Source organism: Sarcophilus harrisii, chromosome 1 (assembly GCF_902635505.1).
Source record: "Sarcophilus harrisii chromosome 1, mSarHar1.11, whole genome shotgun sequence".
In the NCBI taxonomy this organism is placed as follows: domain Eukaryota; kingdom Metazoa; phylum Chordata; class Mammalia; order Dasyuromorphia; family Dasyuridae; genus Sarcophilus; species Sarcophilus harrisii.
The window spans coordinates 55,789,552-55,814,722 of record NC_045426.1 but is presented as its reverse complement, the minus strand read 5'-3'; the positions used below and the strand labels follow the sequence as shown (position 1 = coordinate 55,814,722).

General features: G+C 47.5%; 2 protein-coding genes across 2 annotated transcripts in view; one reads left to right on the top strand and one right to left on the bottom strand.

Annotated features, from left to right (window-relative positions):
• CHCHD4 (coiled-coil-helix-coiled-coil-helix domain containing 4) overlaps positions 1 to 5,865 on the bottom strand; it is a 10,589-nt gene extending 4,724 nt beyond the window's left edge. The window contains 2 exon segments of the mRNA XM_031955860.1: positions 5,299 to 5,506; positions 5,508 to 5,865. Of these exon segments, the coding sequence (XP_031811720.1) occupies positions 5,299 to 5,506; positions 5,508 to 5,852 (553 nt within the window). The 5' untranslated portion in view covers positions 5,853 to 5,865.
• On the top strand, positions 5,681 to 25,171 carry TMEM43 (transmembrane protein 43). The gene is made up of 12 exons (XM_031955849.1): positions 5,681 to 5,881; positions 8,531 to 8,680; positions 10,759 to 10,893; positions 12,393 to 12,487; positions 15,577 to 15,626; positions 16,314 to 16,383; positions 17,338 to 17,408; positions 18,157 to 18,278; positions 18,576 to 18,650; positions 19,154 to 19,255; positions 21,146 to 21,263; positions 22,702 to 25,171. Exons 1-12 carry the CDS (start codon positions 5,870 to 5,872, stop codon positions 22,902 to 22,904), a joined length of 1,203 nt encoding a protein of 400 aa, XP_031811709.1. The 5' UTR covers positions 5,681 to 5,869; the 3' UTR covers positions 22,905 to 25,171.

The following is a 25,171-nucleotide window of genomic DNA, read 5'->3' as shown; positions in this document are numbered from 1 at the left end:
AGATGCAACATTCCACCCAATTTATTAATCTCACATCTAACTTCTGACCAATAATAGCCAGTCTACAATACCCTGCCATGGTGGTACAGCCTCCTCAGTGCACTGCACTGGAAAGAGCAAAGGCCCTGGGGTTGGAGGAGGACCCCTGGGAACATTCCGGCCCTGAGGGTCTCTTCTTGTGTCAAAAGGACTTGGAGGTCGGAGCTCCATGATTCTGGGGGCTGTTCTGAGCTCTCCATCCACACTCCCGGCCAGGATGGGAATCCACAGGACTGGCAGCATGGTTTAGCAGACAAGGCTCTGCCTGGCTTGTGCGCTGACAGACAGCAGGAGCTGGGAACCCCCTGTCCAACAAACTTCCCATCCCTTTGCCATGTGCCATCCTCCTGCCTGTAAGTCTTTTCCTGAAGCTCTCACTCCCCCACCCCCCCCAAAGCGTCTAGATTTGGCACTTTTCAGGCTGAATCTTCCAGCTTCCAAACGGCTTATGAACTCATGAGCCCGAGTTTGCCTGAACAGGAAGCTTCCCTTCTTCTCCCCAGAGTTGCTCTGTTCCCTAGGTGGTCCTGACCCTGGGCCTGCACGAGCTGTCCTGAAACAGAGACTGGGGTGTCCTAGCTCCCTCCACCACCGGAGAACCAGCTTGCTGAAGCTCTGCGCTCACGAACCTTCCCTGTCCTTCCCACCATGAAGCTCAGAACCATGTGGAGATGAGGGCCTGGCTCCGGCATGAGGTCTTCCAAGGCAGCCTTCCCTTGTCACTCCTGCCTCCTATGCCAGTGGGTGCCTCCAGTTATGGCATTCTCTTGTAGGATCTTTAAACTCACCAAAACTCTTTCTTTTTAGCACCCGCTGGCTCCTGATGCTGACGGAAGCTCCTGATCCTACTTACTAATTCTCTGAAAATAGGCAAGGCAGAGCCTCTGAACCTTAACTGCTTCTTTGTCTCTTAACATGGGCATAATATAACTGATCACTTCCAACTTAACAAACCTGGCAGAGTGCTAGTAATACAGCAATTATCACTGGCAAAACTTCCTCTCCTAAGGCTGGGAAGTTGCCATTAGATACTGTTGCAGACTGGGCCAGAATCCCCTCTAGGTCTTTTCACCCACCTCTTGTTCTTCTCCAAGCTAAACCAAGCAAGTCTAATGCCTTCTACAAGCCTCAGGATACTTGACAACAGTGCTGATGTCATCTCTTCCTCAGGGGGTACTTCATACTCATTGTCCCTTCTAAAAATGGGGCACCTAGAAATATTCTGGATGGGAAGGGGGATGGAGAAGGGGAAAAGCATTAGGGAGACCCTTCAAATGTTATCTCCTTAGATCACCACAACTACTTTAGGAGGTAAGGCAAGGACACTGAGGAAAGCAGAAATGAAATGACTTGCTCAGAGTGATCCAAGTACTAAGTGTCTGAAGCCACATTTGAACTCAGGTCCTTCCTTGCCCCAGGCCTCACTGGGCAGAGGGCAGCAGGATTTGTCTCTTAACTTGGACTTGAGCCTTTATTAGTGCAGCTTGAGAATGTGCCAGCTCTTTTAGTCCCCTTTAAATTCCTCCTGAGCTTTTGTGCCAACTGTCTTGATCTAACAGGCAATAGCTAGATTAATTTGATTTTAGCCAGTCAGAACTGAAACACGTCTGTAAAGTTCTTTTGTGCGTTTGTCCCACACAGCAAATTCACAAAGACACAGAGAGATCACAGAGTCTCCTCACCCCCCTTCATTTTTGAAGGTAAGGAAGCTGGAGTTCAGAGAGAAGAAAAGACCAAGTTAGGGTGAGAACTTGTCTCTCTCCTTGGAAATCCAAAACCCAGGGTTAAAATCGAGGTTCTGAAAGGGAGCTCAAAGCTCAAACCCAGTGTTCTACCCAGTGCCCAGGGATCTCTGCCAGAGAGGGGAAAGGGGGTCCCCACTTGGAAGTCGCCAGTGAGAGGTACCCTTGAACAGGACGCCTTATTCCTTTCCTAGACAGTTCTAAGGGTTCAGTCCTCCCCCACCGGGTTCAGATGTGCCTTCCCATCATTTGCTCTCTGAAGCCAGCTCAGTGGGTCTACCCTTTTCTTCCGTAGATGGGAGACACAATCACTTGTCATTCCTAAGAGCACGGGGCATGTGCCCAAAGGCTTGATAGGTGTCCACCCCGGACAGTATGAGAGAAGGCAGGGACAGCCTGACCACGGCCTGTCACTGGCCTCGGACACTTCCTAGCTGTGTTATCCTGGGCAAATTCCTTAACCCTGTCAGCCTCAGTTTCCTCATCTGTACAATCGGCGGGAGGACATGGCACACCATGCCAGTATCTTTGCCAAGAAAACTACACGAAGGGCCACAAAGAGTCAAACACCTGAAAAATGACTGAACAACAGCTGTCATGTGCTAGGTGGTGCCATGGATAGTGCCAGGCCCAGAGTCAGGAAGGCTAGAGTTCAAAGCTAGCCTCCGACATTTACTATTTGCGTCACCCTAGGCAAGTCACTTCACCCTGTCTGCTTCAGTTCTCCTCCTCTGTAAAATGAACTGGAGAAGGAAATGGCAAACTGCTCCAGTATCTCTGCCAATGAAACCCCAAATGGAGTCAGGAAGAGGACAAAACTGAGTGGCAACAGAATGAATGGTAATGATGAGCAAAGGTGAACAGGCTTACTAGGTGAAAGGTTCAGAGAGCAGGAAGCCTGCCCCCCTTCCCAGCGTAACTCATGGAGCCAGCTCAAAAGCCCTTCTCCTCTTTTTGGTCAGCTCAAAGTGACTCTTCCTACTGCAGACCTCACAGCCTGAAGTATGTTAAACTGCATTTTATAATCACAAGTCTCTTCCTTCCTACCCCCAGGGCCCAAAGTGAGAAAATGCAGACAAAAGCAGCTTGTAACTGGAAAGAACCAGGTCTATGTGGAAAGAACCACACCCACAGGTAGCCTGGTGGGGAAGGCCAGAAGTATGCTGCCCTCCAGGAGTTTGAATTCCTGTCTGTCTGTCTGTCTCTTTCTCAACAGCTTGGATAAATGCTATCTATCCAGAGGGATCTGGTGATGATTAAAGGGATAGGATACAGAGAAAAAGAAGCTCCATGATCCAGACCAGCTAGGCTATGAATGGAGGAACTGGGGCTCACTGTGAAAGTTTTCTAGTTACAGAATCTGGCAAATGAGGTTCAGTGCAATAAAAATGGAAAGGTGCTAGGGAAAATGCAAGCAGGTCAGGCTTTAAGTGATGGGAAGAAGGCAATGTCTGCCAGTTGTGGAAAGATTGCACCTGACGCTCAACTGGAAAGGGAGAATTACTCTTTTGAGTCTGAATAGGGATTTCCCAAGTGCAGGGAGATCTTGGTGAAGAAAACTCTTAATGAGTTATCGGCCACAGTTCTACAGTTTTTGGTTTTAGTCTGGTTATGTGACTTGCCTAGGGTCTCTGAGTAAAAATGTGTGTGGCATGGGTGGGGGCAGGATGCCCCTTAGCATGCTTGCCCACACTTGAAATAACTAAAGCATTCTGCCAACCAGAAAGAGCCACACAGACGGGGGCTATTACGAACACAGCAGAACATCCACTAAGCAAAAGGCCCTGGGGTGGCCAGTCACCCATCCTCCTACTCCCATCTCAGCACCTCGCTCTCTGTCCCTAGGATGAAAGACTCTGCCTGACCTTTAAGGCCCCCCACAATCTGGCTTTGAATTATCTTCATATACTTTGGGTTCCCCCCAAACTAGACCACTAGATGTTCCTTGGTCTTTCCCTTTCTCCCTGCGTTCCCCGCTCCCATTCTCCTTTTTCAAGACCAATTCAGGGGCTACTTCTCCCGTGAAACTTTCCCCGATTTCCACATTGCCTCTTGTCTGAACCTGCAAGCCTGACACAATGGCAAAGCCTAAGGAGAATAACGCAAAAGGCAGGCATGAAATGTTTGAGAAAACTGGAGTCCCAAAGCTTGGGCCACTAAATGGAGTTGATTCAGGCGGGCTGGCGGGGTTAGCGGAAAGGTCTGAGCGTCCTCTGAGAATCTTGGCTTGGAAAGGACTCCAACAGCTCCTAGTGCAGCCCCTCCCCACTACCGTCCTGCCTTAGCCCCCAGGGTTTTGCGAGAGCATCTCGGCTGACCTTGGGGGCTGTTTCCTCATCCCCTTCCCCTCCCCCCATGCCCAGGCCTCAGCGCAGGTTTTTGGGGCTGCATGGGCACATTCACTTAACACAAGGCGCGGCTGAGGGCCGGCTTATTCAGCAGGCATCGAATGGCCGCTGGATGCTGCATGCCCGCTCATTCATTCAGGAGGCCCCGGCCCAATGATCAGGGGGGAACTGCACTTGGAACAAGAAAGGAACGGAGCGTTTGGGGATCTGCCAGGAGGAAATTCGGAACAGCCAGAGAGGGTCCGGGCAAAGGGAGAGCTGGGGGCAGGGTCTCGGCCCGGCACCGGGTCAGGACCGATCAGGCATCGCGGATGCCCAGGACCGGCCCTGCCCCGGCGGGAGACGCCGGGCCGGGGTGGTCCGAGTCGGAGGCCCTGAGAGAGGAAAACAGCGGAGCGGCCGGGCCCGGAGTCCGGGCGAACCCCGGGCCCCTCCTCACAGACTCGGGATTGCGTAATGACGGGCTCCATGTTGACCTTGGGAGTCTCCCCGGGCTTTCTGGGCTGGGGGGAGGGTCACCCGCTGGGCCCTGGGACAGGGGGGGTTTGAGATGGGATCGGTTATTTCACACCAGGAAGCGTCCTTGGGAACGCCCTTTGGGCGCTGCTACCTCCCTTTACGAACCCTGAGAGGAAATGACTGGGGCAAGGTCACCCCGTAAGTAAAGGCCGGGTCTGGGCGGGAAAGCGCGGCGGCTCGGGCTTGGGGCCCCGGCGGCCACCCGAAGGCGGCGGGAGGGGGGGGGAGCGCCCGTGCCCGCAGGGGGAGCCCCCGGCCCGAGCCCGGCACTGGCGGAGGCGCGGGCACGGCCCGAGCTCGGGGGAGCGCGCCCCACGTGAGCGGGGGCCCGTCCCCACCCCGGGACTGACACACGGGCGCCCTCCCGCAGACCCGGGGCCGCGCCGCGCTCCGACAGCCCGGGCTCGTGCCCAGGCCCCGGCTCGTGCCCAGGCCCCGGCTCGTGCCCAGGCCCCGGCTCGTGCCCAGGCCCCGGCTCGTGCCCAGGCCCCGGCTCGTGCCCAGGCCCCGGCTCGTGCCTGCGCCCGCCGCCAAGGGGGAACCGCGTGTCCCCTCCAGGCCCTCGTCCGCCCCGTCTCCATAGCAGCCCCGCGGCCTGGCCTCGCGCCCGCGCCTCCCCCGCCCCCCCGCCGTCCCCCGGCCGCTCGCACCTTCCTGCCGGCAGTAGGACATGGCTGAGGACCCGCGGCTCCCGTGGCTCCGACCCGCTCTCCACGCTCGTCGCTGCGGCCTCGCGGTGGCCACCAGGCGCCGGGATCTCTCTCCGGGCTCCGCCCCCCTTCCCAGGGCCTGCCCCGCGGCGCACCAGTCTGGCCGCCCCCTCCGTCCCGCCGGCTCGCCGGGCGCCCAGCGGCCTACGCCTCCCGAGCTCCTCTAGCCCCAGGAAACTACATGTCCCAGGAGGACGTAGGCCGAAGCAGGCGGAAGGGCCGGGCGGAGGCGCCCGCGAGCCCCCGCCCCCAACATAGAAGACTACGTTTCCCAGGAAACCTCGCGGCGCGCAGGCGCGGTAAGCTCGTTCGGTTGCCGTGGGTGGTAACTTTGTAGCAGCAAGCCCAGCCTTGTTCTCTTGTCTGCGCGCTTTCGCGGCTCGGGAGAAAGGGCTGAGTTGTCCCGGCTGGTGGAGCTCCGGCCGCTCGTCCGGCCAATTGCGGATCCGCCCGGCGGCCTCCGGCGCCTTCATCCTGCCTGGAGACAGAGGCATCTCTCTGGAGGCTGACGATGTCCCGCAATGTAAGTGGGCGCCGGCGGCCCCGCGCGGCCCGAGTCTGTCCCGGGCGGGGGGGGGGGGGGGGGGGGGGGGGGGGGGCGGCGGCAGCGTCCCCCTCCTCTCCGCCCTGCGGGTGTCGGGCCTCGGCCGTTCTCTCGGGCCGCCGCTCTCGGCGCCGGGGCCGGGCGCGGTGGCCCCTCCCTCCCGTGCCCCTTTCCCTGCCAGGGGGGCGGGAGCCGCGCGGCTGCCGTGACTCACCGAGGCTCGGGAAGGGAGTTGGGGCGTAATTTTGTCTTTTACATTTCCCCCAACGAACGCGCCTGGTTTTCCACTTGTAACGGACAGTAGTAGCTCGTGCCCGGGGAGCGTGCCCACGGCCGTCCGCGGCCCTCTGCAGTCGGGGCTGGTTATTTTTTGAGAAGCTAAGGAAGCTGGGGTTGAGGTCAGCTCAGACCCTTTTGTGGCCGTGGGTAACTGGGTGAACAACTCCAGCTTCCCTTTCCCTGTCTGTAAAATGGGAATAACTCGCTAAATATTAAGTGCCTACTGTGTACGAGGCACCATGCTGCCTACCTCAGTGGATAGGACCCGGGGCCCTGAGTCAGGAAGACCCAAGTTCAAAGCCAACGCTAGCCTCCCAGCGGGACGAGGCGAGTCACTTTGTCTTTCTGCCACACTCCCTCCTCTAAAAAATAGGGATAATAACAGCATCCCAGGACTATTGTCAAAATTAAACGAGATAATTTTTGTGAAATGCTTGGCATGGGTAGGCGTTTGCCTATCCTGTCCTTCCACCCTTGAAGCCCTAACAGCCGCAAGATTCTGGAGCTTTAGTGCCTCAGTTTCCCCACCTGTAAAATGAGGGGGTGAGGAAGTAGACTTTTTGGCTTCCAGTCTCCAAGGCCAGTCTTTATGGTCCGCTCAGTGATTCCGTGATACAGAAACAAAAAGTCACTGACTGCCTCATTGGACTGTTTTAAGAAAAAATGATTTGTGTGATTGAAGAACTAGGAGTTTGCAGATGAAAGGTGAAGCTGTGTCTTCTGACTCTAGTTTTAGGGCTTCTTTCACTGCCCCGCAGCTACTGCCTTGTAATGGTTATGTTCAGTTCTATCCACCTTTAGCTAGTGCTTAGTGGGTACAAAGCCTTGAACTCTTCATGCTGTGGAAGCCAGAGTGCTAGTCATCCGAGGGTTTTGTAGCTAACAGATCACCCTCCTCACAAGTACCCTGGGAGAGTAATAGTGCAAGTATTGTGAGTAAGCATGCATGACATAAGCATCGGATTGGCTGGAGTCCTGCACTCGGTGTCAGGAAGATCTGAGTTGTATCTCTCCTTTGACACTAATTCTGTCTTTGTGGGCAAGTTACTTCTCTAAGACTCAGTTTGCTCACTTAGAAAAGGAGGGCTTAGTATGGCTCCAGTGGAATAATGTATGAAAAGTCTAAGTGCTGCATCAGTGTCAGATTCAGAGAGCTGGATAGCTCAGATTGAACAAGCTACCCCATGCCCCTTAGCTAGAGATGATTAAAATCCTGCGGTGGTGATTATAGAATATGATACAGATGGAAAATGGGCTGGATTTAGAATCAGAGGTCCTAAATTCAAATCCCAGCTCTCTTACCATCTATGTGACTTTGAACATATTTCTTCATCTCTTTATGTTTCCATTTCCTCATCTGTAAAATGAGGTTGGACTAAGGGATGGTTGAGATCTCTTCCAGCTCTAAATCTTGGGGATAGCTAAAAAGTTAATAGAGGAATTCTATTGTATAGGAGAGAGAAGTCTTGGGATGCTTCTTCCAACATCCTCTGCTAAGACTAAAGGAATTTCTTTCACTTGATGAGATAGTGAGACTTTCTCAGGAACATCCTACCCTCAAGGCCCTCTCTGCTGGACTCATGGTTCTGTACTTTCATAGCATGTTACAGCCTCAGAGAGAGCTCTTTCATATCTATTATCCCACGACCCTCACAGAAGCTCTGTGAAATAGGCGAATATCATTGTCCCTATTTTATGGATGAAAAAGTGAAAGCTCAGAGAAAAGGTTATGTGCACCTTTAAGACTAGGGATCCTCTATTTGGTCTCTCAGTGAACTCAACCATACGTTGCATGTTAAGATTATTTCTGGACTATGTTGGGATGAAAGCATTGGCCACCATCTCTGAAGAGAGCATCCTTGCAGTTAGCACTTTTATTATGTAGTGGCTAGGACAACATAACCCACAGAATGTACAAAAGCTCTCCTCTTATGGTCAGAAGGCTTGGAGTTGAATCCTAGTTCTGACATCTAGACTTTTGGCAAATTGCCTCACCACTTTTAGTCTCAGTTTGCTCATTTGTAATACAAATGGAGATATATGTATACATGTTGAGAGTATATTACAAAGGGTATAAGCTGTTTATGATGATGATGATGATTATGATTGTGTACAATAAATGTTTGTTAGGTAATATATTCTTGTTACTTTATAAGCTTTTCAGTTTTACTTGATCTTACAATAAACAGCCAAGGGAAATATAAGCTTAGGTTGTATAATAGAAAAAATAGCTTCCATGTTTATAACTATAATAATGTTTCCTAAGAAATTTTAAAGTAATCACAGATTGATAAGTACTCTATGTGTATAGTATCTCTATATATTTTGTATCTTTTCCCCCTTTTCTAGTACTCTGATACAAGTAACAGAAAAGAACATGTCAAAATTACAGCTGACCACCAGCCAGGCTTCTTGGAGCGTCTCAGTGAAACATCAGGGGGCATGTTTGTTGGATTGACGACATTTTTACTTTCCTTCTACCTGATCTTTACTAATGAGGTGAGCCACCAGAGTATCAGCATTGCCTTTCTTCTCCAGAGATCCTTCCTTGAGCACAGTGGAAGCTGGACATTTACCCAGAAACTCTCCTTTCTCAAAATTCCCAATGGCTTCATTCTAAGCTTTTATACCACTAAGAGCTGGGAAGATAGCTATGGAAGTCAGATTCATCCTCAGTTTCTTGAGTTAGTAAGGCTTGGTGTTTGCAGGTGGGATGTTGAAGAGAAGGACAGGAAAGTAGAAAGCTGATTAGAGATGGGGATTAATGTCCTTCACCACTTTAGCCCTTGAATGACTTTTTCTCTTTTCTCTCTTGTCTTTTTAACTGTGTCTCTAAAAGTCCCTTCTTAGGGTTCAGGCCTATCTCTGGGATTTATAAAGAAAACTCAGTGCAGTGAATTACAAGAGGAAAGAAATTGCTGTCAATATAGCAAAATAGAAAATATATTGATGCTAAAGGCATTGACAAAAAGAGGGATAAGTTAGGGAAATCCTTGCTATTTCATTGCAGACTTGAGAAACACATTTAAAAATCCATTGAGTAAATTGTTTCTATTCCCACCACTCTACACAGGAGAACTTTGGGGTCACAGGGAAGAAAGTTAAGAGAAACACTTTGGATTTATTAATATGGGCATACCATGGGAGTGGACAACACTCCTCAGGGAACTGCTGGTAGAGCCAGGCTCTCGTAAAGCAACCAGATTCCTTGTGTCTAGTTATGGTGCAACTCCCCTTTTCTCTGTTACCTTTTGGCTCTTTCTGATCACTGCAGGAGAGAAAAAAGCAGCTTAATCTAACCCCTTTGTTTTGGTATCCTTCTTGGAAAGAGGTAGCCATTCTAGTAGAAATGAATGGCCAATAGGTTGATTCTGTCTTCTTCACAGGGTTTAAATCATTGCCTGTTGTTTGAATGTGCTCAGATACTGGTAGAAGGCCAAAGGAGGGAAAGGGAGTCCAAGCTGTATGAAAGGTTTTGATTCTCTTCTGCTCCTGAGTGGGTGAAAACAGTTCATTTCCTTCTCTCTCTCAAGAATGGGAGAGACCCAGCTAGCAGGGAATAGGAGAAGCAAGAATGAGGATGATCCTAGCTGCTAGAAGCTCCTTTCTCTTCTCCTTTAAAGTCCTAGTAAACTATTAGCATTAAAGCTCTTCATTTAGTAATGTGCATTGCCCTATGCCTGGTGTTAGCATAGCAGAGACTTAAGGTAGTTCTGGTGAGTGGTGATGGTGTGTCATGCACAAATAGGGATAATCCTAACTCATACATAAGCACTTAAAATTGGTATTCAGCATGCACTGAAGGGCCCTAGGGAGGGGCATTTGAGAAAGCTGAGAAGAAGGTAGGCTCTAAAATGACGTATAGAGGCCAGAGAATGGCTATTCTGGACAGAGGCAACAACACAGACCACATGTTAGGAGCAGAACAGCTCGAGTGACAGTGGAGCAATGGGGATATGCTTGGCTTTCAGTCCCTAATTCATGTCTTAACAGCATCTAAGGGAGAAGGCGTTCTTCCTTTGGACAGACCAGCTCTCATTTTTCTTGTCTTCTCTTTTCCCTCTCCTTCCTTCCTCTCCCTCTCCATTTTTAGGACATAATAGGCTCTTAATAAAATGCATGTTGACTTTGAGGAGGATAAAAGTTTTTCCAGTTAAAAGGCATTAAGAGTCTCCAATGTGTAGAGCACTGTATATGATATAGGTTTATTGAATAAAGGCAGGTGTTGCTCATTCATTGTGAATTAGTTGTTTTTATATGAAGAAACTTTTATAATGGTTAGTATGTTCAAGTAAGATTTAATTGAACACCATTAGGAGCAGCTGGAAACTTAAAAAACTCAGATAAGGCAGAATCTGCCCTCACAGAGTTTAGTCTTTTAAGGATTCTAAGACAAAGAAGCAGATTGATCTATTATAGGTGAGAATATTCCTTGCAGTAAATCTCTTGCTTTTGGAAAGAAGCTTCAGATCATTAACCTGACTTGATCCCCATGTTGTTTAGAATAAGTGCCCAGGGTTATCAGACTTCACAATGGCGCTAGCTTTCTCTCATCTCCCTCTCTCCTGCAATCATAGGGCCGGGCCTTGAGGACGGCGACTTCTCTGGCTGAGGGTCTCTCGCTTGTGGTTCCCCTTAACACCATCCACAGTGTGGCCCCAGAAAATGAGGGAAGACTGGTGCACTTGATTGGCTCCCTCCGGACATCCAAGGTAAAGCTGATACCTCTCTTTTCTGTGCTTCTGCATATCTGGCCCGGCATTTGTTGCCCTCTGTTGTTCTCTCTTGAGAGTTTTGCATTTATATCCTGTCAGCTTGTATTGAGACAATTATATTGTCATCTATAATTCATTTATTGTATCATTTATTATTTCGTGTGTGTGTATGTGGGTGTGTGTGCATATCTTGAAATGTGTTATAAACTGTTCTTACATTATAAATTTCTTTAAGGCAGTGATTATAGAGTGGGGGAAGAGGCCGTGGAGTCAGAAGCACTGTGTGATTCTGGGTGAATCCTTTCTTTCCTAAGGAAGAGACTCTCTGAGGTCTATTTTTACTTTTACGTTCTGCCATCCTAAATTACCATTTGGGCCAAATTCAAATTGTCTGTTTTCTTTCTTTTCAGAAAGTTTTATTAATGCCTTATCTTTACATTATAGTTATTTCCTACCTCCACCCCCAAACTGAATATTCCTGTGTGACAAGGAAAAAAATTAAGCAAGAGCAGCCAGTGTGACTACAGTGTCTGACAACATCATCACATTCTGCCATCTTCACCTTGAGGGAGAAGGCATTTTTCATTATATCTTCTTGGAGTATCCATTTTCAAAGAAATAGAATAAAATACATTTGGTAGTAAAACTAGACTAAATATTAATAGCTCACATTTATATGTCTGTTCACAGCTTACAGAGTATATCATATATTAATCAGATTTAATTCTTAAATGCTCTTATGAAACAAGTGGTAGAAGCATTATCCCCCTTTTTCTGGTGAAGAAACGGAGGGGAAGGGGCTTATTATGCCTTGCCACATGGTTTATGAGTGCCATAGCTGGCTCAGGCCCTGGTCGTGACAGATTCCAGCTTCTAGCTCTCTCACTTTACAGCTAAGAGACTTGAAGTCTATGGAGGGAAAAGGCCTCCACCAAAGTCACACACAGCCAGGCTCGGTTTCCCCTCCCCAGGAGCAGAGCAAGGAGGGAGTTGGCACTTTCAGGGCCATTGCTACATGCTGCACCCACCTTTTTGCACCTGATTTTGTTTTGTATGTGGTGGCTCGGAGGATGTTTTAGGACCATGCTTTATGTCATCTTTATGGGTAAAATAATATTAATAATTATATTAATAATGTCACCTCATTTGTGGTTGTGCAAGACTGCAAAGGGAAAAACTTTTTAGGGCAGGCTTCCCAAGGCTGGGACGTGAGAGTTTGCCTCATCTCGAAATGAACTGAATCTTTTTTCAGAGGCTGTATACTAAGCTTTATGGATAAGAGGGCAAGAAATAAAAATACATACATATGAAATCAAACATTATGTTCTTCAAAACATAATGCTCCCTGTTTGTTTTTTCTTGTATGATGTCCTTAAGAGTAAATGGCCTTCAGGTTGATTGGTTTGAAATTCATCTAGTAGCTTCTCCAGTTCATGGCCCTGATTTAACTTTCCTTGGGATCTCAGGTCTGGGCTTACTTTATTCTTCTTTTAAAGCTCTTGTCTGATCCCAACTATGGAGTCTTCATCCCTGCTGTGAAATTGAAACGTCAAGTGGAGATGTACCAATGGGTGGAGTCGGAAGAGTCCAGGTGAGGTGGGCCCTCCTCCTGCTGGGATGGGGGGGTGGGGGTGGGGGTGGATTTTCCAGCCCACATTTTAGCATGTTGGTGCTGCTTTTATTTCTTAAATGCTCCTGCTTTCCTTGGTGTTCTGGGTTTGCCTGACCCCAGAGCCTCCTCTGGGCACAGAGCAAAAGTTTCTCCTATCCTTTGCCTTTCTATGTTCCATGAATAGCACATTAATCTCTTTATTGATCCAAGGTCGCATTTAATGTAAGGCACTGCAGCAGAGCAGACAATTGTGGTGATCAGGAAATAAAATTGGGTCAACAATTTACAAGTTAGGAAAGGCCTTACGGGCTAATCTTGATAACTCATGACCAGCACTGTCAGCCCCCCTCCCCCCAAAAAAAACTTTTGCTTAAGCAAGGCGCTCGAGAGGTATAAAGACAAGAATGAAACAAGCCCTTTCTTCAGATTTAGATTTTACTTGGGTGAGGGGCAGGCTGTGCCGTAAATAAGCAAGGGTACCACAAGAGTGGAGGTAGCACAGAGCAGGAAGCCTCTGCCTTCGAGTGGAGGGGATTCACACGGGAGGGGAGCCCTCGGAAATGACTCATTGGGGAGTGTTTGTGGCGGGAGTAGTAGGAGAGAAGGCGGGCAGTGGGATAGGAGTCTGATTATGAAAAACCTCCTCCACTCCCTTGTGCCTCATGCTTTCCTGTCTGAAGCTGGCTACAAGTTTTTTCTGGTAGAGTCTGTGAAGGTTCAGGGCTTGGACAGGAGCTCTCCCGCACCTGTTGCTTCATGAGATCATAGGCCTTTAGAGTGGCAGGATCCTTGGAGGTGGTCTAGCCCAACCTTCTTATTGGACAGGGGAAACTGAGGCCTAGAGAGCGAAAGTCTTTTGCTCAGGATCACCCAGGAAGCAGATAGAATAACCTGGCCTGGAAGCCTGACAGTGTCTAAGTCTGGTGGTTGTTTTGGGGATGCCTTCTCCTAACTTCTTAGCTATGGCCAGGCCTAGCCTGACCTTTCTTCTCCAGAGCCCCAGGGAAAAGGAACTCATCTGAGTTGGCCCCAAAGGTGCTGTTTCCCCTCTGCTTTCCTTTTAGCATTACCCCATGGTTCCCCAGAGATTTATGTGCACAGGCCTCATTGGAAATGATCTGCTCTTTGACCGTGCCCAATCTCCCTCCCAAAAGGTTCTCCAAAGCAGGCTTTGCAAGTAACTATTTTGTCCTGTTTAGTCTTTGAAGAAATCTCTCACTTCCATTGGATCCTTTGTGACCCAGCAGTTCCTTTGGGCCTGCACAATCCCAATTATCTTGTTCTTGACTTCAGAATTTGCCTTCACATAGGAACCCACCCATAATTCCCATTTTGTTCAAATTAACTGACAAGTACAACTGAATGCTACCATAGACTGTGGATTTTTCTATTGGCTTTGGGTAGATATCTCAGCACTTCTTTCCTGAAGTTTAGAGTTTAACTAGAGTTTCCTGAAGTTCCTAGAGTTTAAAATAAATAAAACTCTAGTTAAATTCCCCTCAGTTTCTTCACCAGAAAAAGGGGGCCTAAGGGTGAGGGATTTGGTTGGGAAACAAAATAGTGCATGTGCAGCCCCAGGATAGGGGATTCTGGGCTCCAGCTCTGCAGGCTCCAGCCCAGAGCTCTGGTTTTGATGGGAGGATTGCACCAAGATGTTGAGCAGGCAGCTGACACATTTGTTCATCCTCATCTCCAATCAGTGACTCCATTTGGGGCCTTATCTTTGAGGGTTAATGCTAAGGTCTTTATATTGTAATGATAGTTAAAATTAGAAGCATTCCACGGGCACACAGTATTTTTGTCACAATCTTACAATTTCTTGTTCCTCATTCTCTCCCCTCCCCAGATTATGCAATGTCTTTTTACCATGTGGGAAATTGAGACTTTTGAGGCAAAGAAAACAGAATAACTGTGTTTTAAGATGAACTATGAGGTTGTTTTGTTTTGTTTTTTTCATTTTTTAAAATTTAAAATGCTTCCTTTTAAGAAATGAATCACTTTTCACAAGTCAATTAAATTTACTATGTGTGAAGTACTTTGTTACAAAGATCACCTAACACTTTTATTAGTAGCAAGCCAACATCACTGATATTCATTTGGAAACTTGTTTTGTGTACAATACTTCAACCATATGTAATACTACTTGATGAGTTTGACACTTATTTCTAGTAAATAAAGGACCAGTGCATAGATGTATGTTTATGAAAATGTAATAAAATAGCCTGACATGTGTAGGAATAATTGGAAGACCTTAGTCATAGGCAGAATTGAGCATGAAGGAGCTGGGGATACCAGGAAGGTCTGTGTGTCACAGGCTTGTAAAATGAGTAGATTGCTTTAGGTCAGGTACTCTTAACTCGGGGTCTGAGTACTCCCATGGTAGTACTCAAAGGGTTTATGAATGTGAATGGAGAGAATTCCTCTTTATAGTCACTAATTCTACTTGAAATTTGGCATTTCTTTCAACTTTTCAACTTCATTAATTCAACTTTATTCAATATAATTTCAACTTTCATTAATTCAACATTAATGTATGAAGAGGCTCCTTAGACTTCCCCATACCACCAGCTCCTTTCTAGCTGTATTGACTTGAGGTGCCTCACTCTGGGGTGACTGTGGGTATGTTCCCAGCAAGCCATCCCCCTGACATTGTCGCGTGACCCCGAGATGGTTAGATTCGGTGTAGATTCCCTTTGGAATTCTCATCTCCATCTCGTATCTTATTCCCCAGGGCCTCTTGTGGCTTGTGGGCTGCATTGGTGATCCGAACCTGTGCTCACTATCTGGTATGGAGCCGCTTTTCCCTCCATCAGGGAGTAATGGCTTATGGAAACATTGTTTAAAATAGCAGGTTTGCCACTTGGGGCTTTATCAGCATTGATACTCTGTGTCCTTCTGCCCCACGTGGCTACGTCCCGACTCGGTCCTGCTGGATATTGGTGCAGGGGCCCCGTCGTGTGGAGCAGAAAAGAGACTCGTTGAGGCTTTCCGGGGCCGGCGTGCCGATGACGACGTCCTGCTTCTCGGGCTGGGTCTGACCGTGCTTGCCATGTCTGCTTCCTTTGCAGGGAGTACACAGAAGATGGGCAAGTGAAAACGGAGAGGAGATACTCCTACAGTAAGTGGGACTGTGGGCGGCCACATCTGGGCCACACGGGCCCGATCCCTGCTTTCCCTGGGTAGTTCACAGGTTCCACGATGGCTCAGGACCTGAGAGTCGGAGTCTGCTGTAGGGCCATGCTCTTTTCCTGCTGGAGAGAGAATGAGCCTCAGGATGGGAGGTCGGCTTTGAGGGACTGTGCTCTCCAACATTGTAGAATCCCTTTTGTTTGTTGAATATTTGGTTATAAAAATTAGTGCGTGAGCATCTCAATAAGGTCCCTGTGGGAATGGGAATGTTGGAAGACAACTTAAAAACCAGCTGGTTAAGCCTGTTGATCTTACTGAGAGGGAATAGCATCATGGGAAGGCGTGAAAGGAAGCTGTCTCTTTTGATCAGGGACCTGAGGGTGAGGGATTTGGATGGGAAACAAAATAGTGCATGTGCAGCCCCAGGATAGGGGATTCTGGGCTCCAGCTCTGCAGGCTCCAGCCCAGAGCTCTGTGTTTTGATGAGAGGATTGCACCAAGATGCTGAGCAGGTAGCTGACACATTTGTTTATCCTCATCTCTTGAGTTGGGATCAGTAGCATCTGCTTGACTTAATGAGTCATGAAATAATGAGTCTGAAATTATTCTATTTAAAAAACATAATGCAAGCCATCACAGTGTTCCTCCTCAACAATTTTTTTTTCCCTTTTCTTAGATACCGAGTGGAAATCAGAAATTGTGAACAGCAGGAACTTTGACCGAGAGATTGGGCATAAAAATCCCAGGTGAATAGAGGGCAAGGCTTGAGGCCAAGTGGGTAGGATGTTGGACTCCAAAGGAAAGACATGAGTTTTATTTATTTTAAACTCTAGGCCTGAATATAGGCAGACTTTTCTGTAATTGAGCCATATCACTTGCCTGTTTTTCTTGCTTGAGTCTTAAGTCTTAGAGGGAAACAAAGCTTATGAAAATTATATCAGTAAAAATTAGGGAAATATTTTGGGCTCTTTCTAAGGAAGGTGCTAAATAAATATTTAGCTAAAAGAGCTTTAAAATTCTTATTTAGGATACCTTTTTTTCTTTCTGATGCTCTTGTGGTATGGTGGAAAGACTGTTATAAAAGAAGTCAAGTAACCTGGGTTTATATCCCCTTTCCCTCTGATTTACTGGGTGACTTTTTCCAAGTCACTCCCTTTTAAGGATTTTTTTTTAAATCTGTAAAATGGAAAAAATACTTAATCAATTCCCTTTTTAAAGAAAACGTGATTCTGGTATCCAGGCAAAAGAAAGAGAGCTATTGACCAATCTCATTACTGAATCTTGATGAAAAGATTTTTAAAAAAGAAAGTTAGACTAGATGACCCCAGAGTTCTATCACAGTTCTCCTGTTCTAATTATCTCCTCCAATATAAAGAACAAGATTCTAAATCTCGGTCCTGCCTTCCACTTGAGCCAATTCGTAACAGAATTCAGAAGCAAAGTGGAAAGTGTTTGCTTGGGGGAATTGTTTTTGCTGCTTGAGTAATAGTGTCCTAACCTAGTAGGCTCCAGAAGTTGCTACTGAGAATGATGGCAGAATAGGGCCTTGCATGAGCCGTACCTTGCCCTTCATTCCTTAGTGATTGCTGTATCTCAGAAGGAAGCAGGGCTTCCATGATGCTATGGGATTGAGAGATGTGTGTAGGGGCAGAGTGTGAGGGGAAGTGGAGAACCTGGTTGACCCTTTCCTCTCCTTCCAGTGCCATGGCCGTGGAATCCTTCACAGCTGTCGCTCCTTTTGTCCAGATTGGCAGGTTCTTCCTTTCTTCGGGTAAGCCACCTCTTGGAGCTGGGTTGTTTTTTCCAAGAACATTTGAATTTCACTAAAATGCCAGTCAAGTATACTCTTGTCTACTATGCCAGTCATGCTCAAAATTTTGCCGGATGTGCTACAAAATTTTAAATTTTAAATTTCGTGACAGGTAAAAGAAAACTCAAAAATGATTTTATTTAACATAATATTATAGCATTTGCAAAAATAGACAAAACTTGCCTGTTGTAATTGCACACTGACATCAAAATGCATCAGACCTTGAGTGTGCAAAGAATTCAGCAGAACAGCTGTTTCTCTTAGAGGAAAGCTGCATATTTGAACCTGCCTCCTCTGGTTCTGATGATAAGGAGAAATCCTATACCAAAGAAGAAAGAAAGTCCAGACCCTCCTCTTTCCACCTAGCTGTTTAAAGTGCCATCCACTTAAATCCACTATGTGCCTTGCTTCTTTGTGGTAGAGACAACCTTACTGAGAGCAAAAAAAAAAACCTCACTGAGAGGAAACAAGGGTGTTTTTCCCTGCTTTGATACCCCCAGAGCAGTTGTGGAGTAGCCTCCTCCCCCCAGCATGGTTCACAACTTCCTTGTCACATGAAAAAGCAGTGGTTCATCATGGCTTGATTCCCACAGCAGCCTGCATCCCCCCCACCCCTTTAAAATATCCCATCTGCCCAGAGGAAGGTGCTCTACTTGGGTTTCTGGGGTGCTAAATCCTTTGACAAGACATACTGCTTCATTCTGTCCAGGTCTTATCGACAAGATCGACAACTTCAAGCCACTGAGCCTGGCCCATATGGAGGACCCCCACGTCGACATCATCCGACGAGGAGACTACTTCTATCACAGTGAGAACCCCAAGTATCCAGAAGTACGTCTAAGGCCTCGGTGTGCAAACCTGGCTCTGTAGCAGCGAAAGTTAAATGTCTGCTTTTAGAGCAGGAGTCTTTTAAAGATAAAGGGTTAAATGGCTGACAGCAGGTGGGGTTCCATACCAGCAGCCTTGCTTAGGTACCTGCTCCTGCTGGCCCTTCCTGCTTGGCTGAACCATGAAGAAGGAGCTTCCTCCCTGCTCTGCCCCTAGCACAGTCCCCAAGCCAGCCAGAAGCCAGCCCCCAGAGAGCCTGTGATTTTGTATTTAGATTCTGTTTTCCTTATGTGTTCCCAGGTCGGAGATGTACGGGTTGCATTTTCCTATGCAGGCCTGAGTGGTGATGACCCCAACCTGGGCCCGGCTCATGTGGTAACTTGGTTTTCTTTTCTAACTTAACTCCAGAAAAGCAAAGGCTGAGGAGCTTTTTAACTGGTGTTCTTGCCTCAGGTCTATTTTGTGCAATTGCCCAAGGGATTTCCCTTAAGCAGGGGCCTGAAGTCACTTCCCTCCTCCATAAATTCCAGCGGCTTCCCATTAGCCCTAGAATCAGCCGCAGTTCTGTTTCACATTATGCCCCTTCATCTGTTCCCCAGTCTAGCCAAGTGGGATGCCCTGCATCTTCACCCTGCCTCTCTGATGCTCCCAACTGCACGTCCCCTTCCCCCATATTCTTAATGTGTCCAGGCTTTTATCCCCTTGAAGACATGGATTGTTCCATTTTTATTTTCCTTTCTCCAGTGCCCGCCTGTAGAGACACTTGAGAATTGTTTGTTCATTGATTACAGCAGGCTATTGTTAGATAGACGTGGACAGAGCAGGGCTGCAGGTAAAAAGAGCTGAGCCCCATCTTTCCCATGCATGCTTCTCTTCAGGTCACTGTGATTGCTCGCCAGCGTGGAGACCAGTTGGTCTCGTATACCACCAAGTCTGGGGACACCCTGCTGCTCTTGCACCACGGAGATTTCACTGCAGAGGTGAGTGTCTTCCGTCGGGTCAGGGAAGGGGAGACTAAGCAGCTGTGGGTGCAGAGCGAGGCTCCCAGCTCTGACCCCCACTTTGCCCCGTGGCCCTCTGGAGTCACAGAAGCACTGGCATGTGATGGGCACAGCACTGAAGAGGAAGTTGAGCGCCCTGGATTCAGATACTGCTTCTGCTGCTTTGCTCCCTGGGTGACACTGAGGGGGTCCCTCCACGTGTGGGCCTTGATTTCATGAGCTGCAAGGTGTGGATTAGACCAGAGGGCTCACAGACCCCATGAACCTTGCCGGCTTCCCATGCCGTCTGTGGAGGGACGCCTGTTCTAATTGGCTGCATGCTTGCTTTTTGAGGGTAAAATGAAAGAATGGCCTTGACCCCACTGTGAGAAGTGGGAAAGATCCTCAGGATGAGCTCCTTGGCACGCTCACTGGTCTGCCCTTAGGAAGCCTGTTGAATGTTAGGGAAAAGGCAGGTGTTGACAAAGAGAAGGCCTTTTCCTTTCACCAGGGTGGGAAGGCCTTGGGCTGCTGCGGAGCCCTGGATGAGTCAGGAGGGCGTCAAGCTTGGACGCCTTGTTTGTTACTAGCATCACAGGGTGGACCTTCAGGAAGCCCCACCTCCCCCAGTTCAAGCTTGTCCTCTATGGGCCTGTCCCAGCATGAGTCATGCTTTCCACTGGCAAAGCCCCTGCCCGGGGACATGGGTTTCAGTTTTTCAGGTGTTACTAAAGTAGGAAGCCAAAGAGGCCTTTCCTTTTGTCCTGTCCAGTGCAAGTGCACTTTCTCCTCCTGCTTACTCACCCTCCCCCCTACCCCCCTCCTGTTCAGTACAGAGAAAGGGCCATTATTGCCTCTTCCCTCCTTCGTGGATAACCCAGACAGACCCCACCCAGGCCGGGGCCGGTGTCCACTATCCAGAGTGACGGGAGCCACTTTGTTCACAGCCCGGACATTTGTGGGTGGCAGAGGGAGGGGGTGAATCTCGGTAGTGGAGAAAGTCTTAGAGCACTTGTATGGCCGTTGTTCTGATGGTCTGGATTCCTGGTGTCTCCTCCTGGATGGTCCAGCTTTCCCGACTCACTCCATGCTCTGAAGACAGTGCATTTCAGAAAACGAGGTTGAAGGAAGTAAATGTGGGATGGCCCCAGCAATAAACATTCCATCCAATGATGGACAGAATAGCTGGTGTTTAAGGGAAGTGATATATGGTGGAGTCTCCTTCCTTCTTGGCCTCCCCTTGATGCAGGCTTTCTCACCCTCTGGATTTGGGGCGTCCTTTGATGCAGAAGTTTGGGGATTCTGGGCCTTGGGCCCACATGTGGGCTCCACGAGGAGAGTCCCAAGGAGGCAGGATCGGGCAGCCCAGCTCAGGGCCTGCGGCTCACAGGGGCCCCAAGGGAGCGCCTGGATTTTCTTTCCTGATATGGCTTAGGCTGAAGTTTATGTCTGGGTTCTCTATTCTTTGTCAGTCGGGGGTCCAAACCCTTGTTGATTCTTTTTATTGCCTGTGCCACCTTGTGCCACATGACCTTCCTTGGACTTGGGCTTGCTTTATTCAAGTTTCACAAGCTAAGACTGTTGTCCCAGTATTTTGCAAGTTTGTTTTCCTTGTCTTTGCATTGTGGTCTAGTGGAAAAAGGATATTGATCTTAGAGAAAGCCTGGGTTCAGGTTTCAGTTTTGCCATTTCCTAGCTCTATGATACTGAGAAAAGACTTAATGTCTCTGTGCCTCAGTTTCCTAGTCTGTGAAATGGGGACACTTTTATTAGTGTCACTTCCCTCCCGGGTCTCACACCGAAAAGTGTTTTTCTTCTTATTTATAGAATGAGAAAATGGCCCCTTTCAGCCTTCCCTTTCCAGAGGATTAATTGATGTTTACCTTCCAGGAGGTGTTCCAGAAAGAACATCAAAGCAACACGATAAAAACCTGGGGTTTCCGAGGTGCTGGCTGGATGGCCATGTTTGTGGGCATCAATCTCATGACTCGGATCCTCTACACCTTGGGTAGGTTTATTCCCTCCAAGGAGCCCCGATCCCTTCCTAGCTTTGGAAAGCCTGAGTGATCTCCTCCCACTGGCTCCATGATGGAGATGAAGGCAGGTTGTGAAAGTTGGGGAGGACGAGGCACCGTATCTCCCAAAGCTCGGTCCTGTTCTTGTTATCGGCCGGGAGGGCCTGGTGCTCCAGAACCCTGGGCAGTTTGGAAGATGCTCTTCAGGAGAGGCTGGTCGGGCATTGAATTAAACAGTGGATGCAAAGTAGTGTCCGACATGGTCTTTGATTCTCTGGCAGGGCCATGTCACATGTCACATGGCAGCTGCTTTCCACGGACTGCTGTGAGAATCTGACCCAAGTCACTGCTTCAGTCCAGATTCCTAGATTTTCTCACAGCACATCCAAGACTGACTGACCCCCACACCATGTCAGTCCTGACCCAGAGGAGTTAGATTGATCAGCTCTTCACCTGGCAAATCTTCCAGCTCAAAACTAGGTCAATCCCCTGGTGCCCAGAGGCTGTTCTGCACTTTGGTCACCACTGTGGCAGCCCGTACCGTAGGAGGGCTGCTTGAGTCATTTAGCATTTATTAACCCTGCAGATACAAAGTAAGAGAGAAAATAGCCCCTCTTCCTTGAGCACATGCCAACCAATATGGACAAATGAGGGATACCCAGGAAAAGAGAGAATCAGTCTCAGTCAAGGCCCAGCATGGTGGGGCATGGGGAAGGGCTTGAAGAAAGGAAGATTTTAGGAGGATGAGGGAAGCCAGGAAGCAGAAGTGAGGGGCGAGAGCATCCCAGGCCTGGGGGATGGTCAGGAGAGGTGCCTGGAGTCGGGAGATGGAGTGGCTTGTGCAAGGAACAACGAGGAGGCCATTGTCACCACATCAAGGGGATGTGGGGGAAGACACATAAGAGACTGGAAATGCAGGAAGGGCCTTTATAAGTGAAGCAGGATTTTAAGTCGTGTGAGTGATAGTGAGTGCCTGGGGGTAGGCTGGGGGTGACTTATTGGGAGAAGCTCTTATCCAGCGGGGGCTCCAGCATAAGCGGACCTCTTGGGCAAGGGCAGAGATTGTCATCTGAGTTTGGTGGTTCCTGTACTGAATTCCAGCGGAGCCTTGGCTGTCGTGTTTATCTGCGACATGCTCTCTGGCATTCTTCATTTGCAGCGCAAGTATGTGCCGCCCACTTGTTACCCTGCCCTCTCTATGCACAGAGCAGAAATCAAGTTGTGCTCTCTCAGTTCCACAGCAAACCCCACAGGCTTGCACTCTGGGCAGGCCATAAAGAGCCATAAGCCAAATGCGCTTCCAGGTTTGGCTCAAAGGTCCAAGTAGCCGGATCTGTGCCTGTAGAACTGTTTATACCCAGACCTGTTGCAGGGCAGGGCCAGCAGGCTCCGAGTATGGATAACCATGTGCTTGTCTTTGTCTCCCTACAGTGGACTGGTTTCCGCTTTTCCGAGACCTGGTCAACATTGGCCTGAAAGCCTTTGCCTTTTGTATTGCCACGTCCCTGACTCTGTTGACAATTTCTGTTGGCTGGCTCTTTTACCGTCCTCTCTGGGCACTGGCCATTGGCTTGCTGGCCATAGTTCCTATTCTCATCGCTCGAACCCGGGCACCAGCAAAAAAACAGGAGTGAAGAACACTCTGGACCGTGCGCTTTCACCTCAGAATGTTGGAGGAGAATTTGGTCCTAGAGACGCTTCGCATCCCTCACCACACCCACGTGCCTGTCGAGTCACCTGCTCCAGCTGGCAGAACAAACGACCCGGACCTGTTGGAAATTTCTCTCTTCTCCTTCCCCCACCCCCCCAACTCCTGGCTTAGGGACTCAAATGTCTCTCTAGTATTTAGGTGAACTGGGGAGTCTTCTCTTTCTTTCTGATAAGCAGCTTGGGTTGGTGGAAGTGGTTCTTCCTGCTGGTACCACTGACCCTTTTGAACTTCCTTTGTTGAAAGAGTTTTATTTTTAGGGAAGGGATCACTGCCGGCTATAATCTAATTTCTACCTCTGATCTTCCTGGGGAGACTTTTTAGCTCCTTTTTTGCTGTAGTTGATCCAGCTGCAGTGCAGAGGTGAGAACACCATAAAATCCACAGAGATCCACTAATAAAAGGTGCCTAATATTTTTTACTTAGTGGATTTTGTTCAAAGATAAGTAGTGTTGGGGAAGCTTCCTTGACTCTCTTCTTAGATCTGATAGTGTAGTTTTTGTATTAGCAACCTTTAGTTATTTTAGTTTATATCCATTAGGGCTAAGCATTCTTCCTGAAAGAAAATTACTTGAACTTATTTAGCTGTGTCACCCTGGGTAAATCATTTAATCCCAATTGCTTTAAAAAAAAAAAAAAAAAAAAAGAAAATTATTTGCAAAGAAAAAGGATATAGGAATGTTTAACAAGTGTTTCCAGTTGTTAGAGAAAAACACGTTTCTGTCTCTTGTACATACAGAAATCATGTTCAACTAGGTTTTTGTTTTAGTAAAAATATTTTAAGGGGCTTTTGATTTTCCCTTATCAGCATGTACCATAGAAAAATTCTTTTGAAACATTATTCAAGCAATTTGCTTTTCTTATGGGAAGGGGAAGCATGGCAATAGGTAGTAGATGTTAAAGCAGGAGGTTCCTAACCTTTTGAACTGAATTGATGAACTTTAAGAAATATGTGCTTTAAAACTTAATAGAAAGGCAGCTAGTTGGTGGAGTGGTTAGAGCACCAGCCCTGAAGTCAGGAGGATCTGAGTTCGAATCCGGCCTTAGACAATCAACATTTCCTAGCTGTGTGACCCTGGGCAAATCACTTAATTCCAATTGCCTTAGCAAACACACACACACATACACAAACACACACACACCAAAAAAAAAAAAAAAAAAAAAAAAAAAAAACCCTTCATAGAGCTTTTAAAAAAACTGATGGCACAAGGAGTTAAAAGCGGAACCAAAGATAGAGCCATATTGTTACAATACTAGAACTTGATGGCTACAGAGGTGCCCGACAGCTCAGCGATAACACTAGAAAGTGCCGTTTAGCAGAGCTGTATATCATGCTGTCAAGCCAGTCAGTCTTAACTGGCTTGGAGGTAGATGATAAGATGACTTGGAAAAATGAAGTTTGTTTTATCATTGTAATAATTGTAGAATTGACAAAGCCACTTACTTATTGGAAATGTGCTGCTTGTTTGTCTATTATATTTTCCCACAAGTTAGTTTTACAATAATCCACCCACATTCTTCCATTCAACTCACCTAAGCTTCAATTTCCCAGCTAACCACTCATATTGTTTTAAAGATGGGTGTTGCAACCTTAAAGGTTCTTTGTGCATCATTCAGAATTAGGATGTGCAATGGTTGCCTTAGTAAATAAATATTTAGTAGGAGTTGGGATTGGGGTTGGAATTTCTGAAACCAGTGATAACCATTAATTCAGATTCTCCTCTTTGTTATCTTGGGAGGTGTGTGAGGCTCCTCCTAAAATATGATCCCTTTGTTTAGGGATGCAAACAATACTGCTAATTGTTGAATAAGTAATGAACAAATAGTATTTTCTCAGTCCTTTAGATTCTAACCTTAATGAAAGGTTATACATTTTTTCTTTTCTAATATATACAGTGTAACCAGATTCCATCTATAAACAAGAAGATACTGATGATGGGATTGTTAAGCCTTTTCTAATGTGGATTTTAGTTCCTGGCAGTTTTTCAGTGTTTATTCTTGAAAATGTAAAATGTTAATGAAGAATTAAGTCTTTTGGGATAATTCTCTATGAATTTTTATCTGACCTGTATTTTGATCAAGATAAATGGCTGCAGTGTTTTTTGGTACCCAAGATATCAACAATTGTTTCTTTTTTCTGTTGTCGTTGCAATTTCTACCTTGGAGAATTAAACTGGGGCATTGAATACCTTA

What these genes read in the sequence shown, in the direction of transcription:
- TMEM43 (XM_031955849.1), top strand. An exon ending in GGAGAGGAGATACTCCTACA is followed by an intron (nt 15,627 to 16,313) that starts GTAAGTGGGACT and finishes CCCTTTTCTTAG; the next exon opens with ATACCGAGTGGAAATCAGAA. An exon ending in ATTGGGCATAAAAATCCCAG is followed by an intron (nt 16,384 to 17,337) that starts GTGAATAGAGGG and finishes CTCTCCTTCCAG; the next exon opens with TGCCATGGCCGTGGAATCCT.